Source organism: Coptis chinensis, chromosome 2 (assembly GCF_015680905.1).
Source record: "Coptis chinensis isolate HL-2020 chromosome 2, ASM1568090v1, whole genome shotgun sequence".
In the NCBI taxonomy this organism is placed as follows: Eukaryota; Viridiplantae; Streptophyta; class Magnoliopsida; order Ranunculales; family Ranunculaceae; genus Coptis; species Coptis chinensis.
In genome coordinates this window covers 44,510,912-44,513,900 of record NC_141457.1, presented here as the reverse complement: position 1 = coordinate 44,513,900, position 2,989 = coordinate 44,510,912, and the positions used below count along the sequence as shown (strand labels likewise).

The 2,989-nt window shown below is 36.2% G+C and overlaps 1 protein-coding gene across 5 annotated transcripts; it reads right to left on the bottom strand.

Moving 5' to 3' along the window:
- Nucleotides 1-233: 233 nt before the first annotated feature.
- Nucleotides 234-2,741, bottom strand: LOC147516173 (uncharacterized). 5 transcript variants are annotated; one of them, XM_086588844.1, is made up of 9 exons: nt 2,597-2,741; nt 2,275-2,385; nt 1,994-2,182; nt 1,768-1,876; nt 1,489-1,558; nt 1,026-1,095; nt 766-880; nt 541-689; nt 234-460 (listed from the first exon to the last, which is right to left on the bottom strand). In XM_086588844.1, exons 4-9 carry the CDS (start codon nt 1,822-1,824, stop codon nt 448-450), a joined length of 474 nt encoding a protein of 157 aa, XP_086444970.1. In that variant the 5' UTR covers nt 1,825-1,876; nt 1,994-2,182; nt 2,275-2,385; nt 2,597-2,741; the 3' UTR covers nt 234-447. The 5 variants fall into 5 exon arrangements, with proteins under 5 accessions (XP_086444970.1, XP_086444971.1, XP_086444973.1 ...); XM_086588845.1 differs by having other exon boundaries at nt 1,768-1,835; nt 1,996-2,182; nt 2,597-2,736; XM_086588847.1 differs by lacking the exons at nt 2,275-2,385; nt 2,597-2,741 and having other exon boundaries at nt 1,768-1,879; nt 1,994-2,133.
- Between the last annotated feature and the right edge of the window lie 248 nt (nt 2,742-2,989).

Here is a 2,989-nt window from a genome sequence, read left to right as displayed (position 1 = left end):
TTTAAAAAAAAAATAATAAAATATATAATTATTGTTTTATCCTAGGTCCACTCTTGTTTTTCAATCCAGCTAATAATTCATCCATCCTAATAACAATACCACAAAGAATACACATATTCCCAATCACTATTCCTTTACCAAAAAACAGATGATAAAGTGATCAATATTCATACATGTAAAAAAAAAAAAAAACGTAACATTCATTGTATCCATAATAAGAGCTCAAATCCCTCTTAAGCTGCTCAACATAATCTTTACGTGTTACCCATTTTTGTCTCAAAGTCTTAAAATTCGATAGTATCCGAACAACTACAGCCATCACCACAAAATTCTCAAAATTAAGCTAAAAAACAAACTTAATTTCTCAATACTAAACTCAAAAAACAAAGTACTAACTCTCTTTAATTCTCCGTTGCAAATTCGAAAGATCAGGTGGTTGAAGTGCCTCTACTCCAATTTCCTACATTACCAAAATCCAAAAAGCAACCTCAAACTACATTTACAAAAATCATTACTCACTAATAACTAAAATAAACAAACCTCTTCCGTTGGCAAACGAAACTCATCAGACTCTTCTTTAATATTAAGTTGAAGCTCAGCTTCAGCATCCTTTTGTTCCCTCGCCCGTTTCTCATCAATCTTTCTAGATTCCTCCTCAATATCCAATTCATCATCATCCAAATCAGTACCTGGGCATAAAGAGATCTAAGCTGATCATTTACAAGTGAGGCTTGCCCAAGTGTTATGCTACTAGTAGAAAATCACCCTGATGCTTATGAAGTAAAGAGGGCATAGATCCCAAACAGCAACTGTAGCTGTTCTTTCACCCCCTTTCCAAATGTGTTTTGCTGTAGCTTCTTTTTGAATCTGTGCAACATGACTCACACGATTAATCAAACAATTAGATTGTGTATCGAAGTTTGTGAGGAATCACGACAAGCTTCTGCAAGACTTATTCTTCACTATACTAATTACTTTAGGGAGATAGAAATACCAATTAGCAAAAAGAACGCAGAGAAGCTTACTTGGAAACCACAATCAACTGGCAGTGAGCAACAGCAGCCTCCACTAAATCAGACGAGAGTTCTGTAAAGCCTGAACGGGATCTTTTTATAAGGACATGTTCTATTTATGAGAAGCAAATTCCGCAAATAAATTACAAAAGAAAATTTGAGCATGACGTCCTACTTGTCACATGGCACATATGCAAAGCAGATAGAGAATGGTGTCTTACAGGTCATATTTTTAAGCTGCGGTAGAACTTGAAGATAGAGAATGACCCTATTATGGCACATAAAGAGATATTACCATCCAGTTCCAAATATTCACTTTGAAGCAAAATTCTTATTACCCTTCGTCTTTATCACATTACTTGTACGTATTTAGTTGGGTCTTGTAGCACCTTTTCCAATAGCAGTACTTCTTAGTTCTTACCACTAAAGGAAAGGAGGCAAAACAAAACCTTTTCCAATATCATTTTATTTATACCTGGAAATCTGATAAAACGAGGTTTTAGATCAGCAAGCATCTCAACAAGCTCCTTCCTAAAACCATGCCCCTGTAACAGTGTACGTGTCAGCAGGAATACCTAGTCAATATATCATAATAAGCTCCCACCATTTCTTGCAAGCAGAACAAAGCCATAATGTATCACTATGAATCTATTATGCCAAAAAATTGATTAAGGTTTGACGTTTTCTCATATCAGAATCTAGGATTCTAATAAAAACCGTTATAGATAAAAAGTTTTGAAAGAGATGTACTCACAATCTTTAAATGGTTTAGATCTTCGTAACTTGGCCAGCAAAATAGAGCAGCTTGCATTCTTCTATCACCTGATCAATTGACATCCCGGTAATTTTAAGATTATTCATATCTGCTTTTGAAATCAACAAGTATAAGAAATCAGTAATATTAGTCGCCAAATTGACACCGTGGTCCGTTGGTGCCGCCTTTGACAAAATAAACTACTAGAAGAAATTGAAGGCCTCACACTATGAGAGGTCGGTGGTCTCCTCCACAGAAAGTCATTGGAGGTAGATTTTGCAGTTCTATCCACTCTGCCCAAGGATTGGCGACGCGAACGGCAAATGCATACATTTCACCCCAAACCTGAGTGGTTATTACTTGATGAGGACAACTCAATCCTTATCCTAAAACTTTGAGACACTTGATATTTTTCCTGAATAAAATAGAAAACAGATATTACTGAATTTCCTTGGATCAAATGGCTATTCAACAATTAACAGCTAAAATAGAGCATTTATTACTTACTGATGGCATCCTCAAAGCTTCTTCTAATATGTACTTTGAGCCGAACTTGGTATTTTTCGATAAAAATACGTGAAAAGCAGATAGTTCTTTAATTTCCTTCTATCAACTGGCCTGTAAGACAATTGATCGATATTTTAATTATGTCTCTGTTCTGGCAGTTAGTTCAGCAAAAGAAAATTTATCTTGGAGCCACTACAGTTGTCCCTGGTGCGAATGGAAAGGTTATAACTGCAATCATGCAGATACTAGGAGAAGGTAAAGAGGACACACATTTTTCACCTGATGGAATATAAAATATACAGGGAAAATAGCAAAGTCAAACCTGCACGCATCTTAATCAATCTTCACGCCATTCCTTACAGGCATCATATCGTCACTATCATCTTTCCAGTCATTTGCTATACCACTACTACAGTGTACAGTGACTTGACTCAAAGGTGGTCCTGCACGAACCAGTACCCTGTTCCCTGTCTAGGAAATTCCTCTCATCCTATAAGAAACAAACATGGAAAGATGATAACTATGTAAGCCCTGACATGAGATTATGGATGATTACATTCATCTCCCTAGCTTTGTGTCGATATTCATGCAGAGCAGTTGAAGCCACAGTACCAGCAAGAACAACATCTTCTTTTTCCAGTAAAGTTTTGCCATGTTTCTCTGCAACATCAAGCCATGCAATTTGTCAAGAACTACATGAAATATCATACAAGGG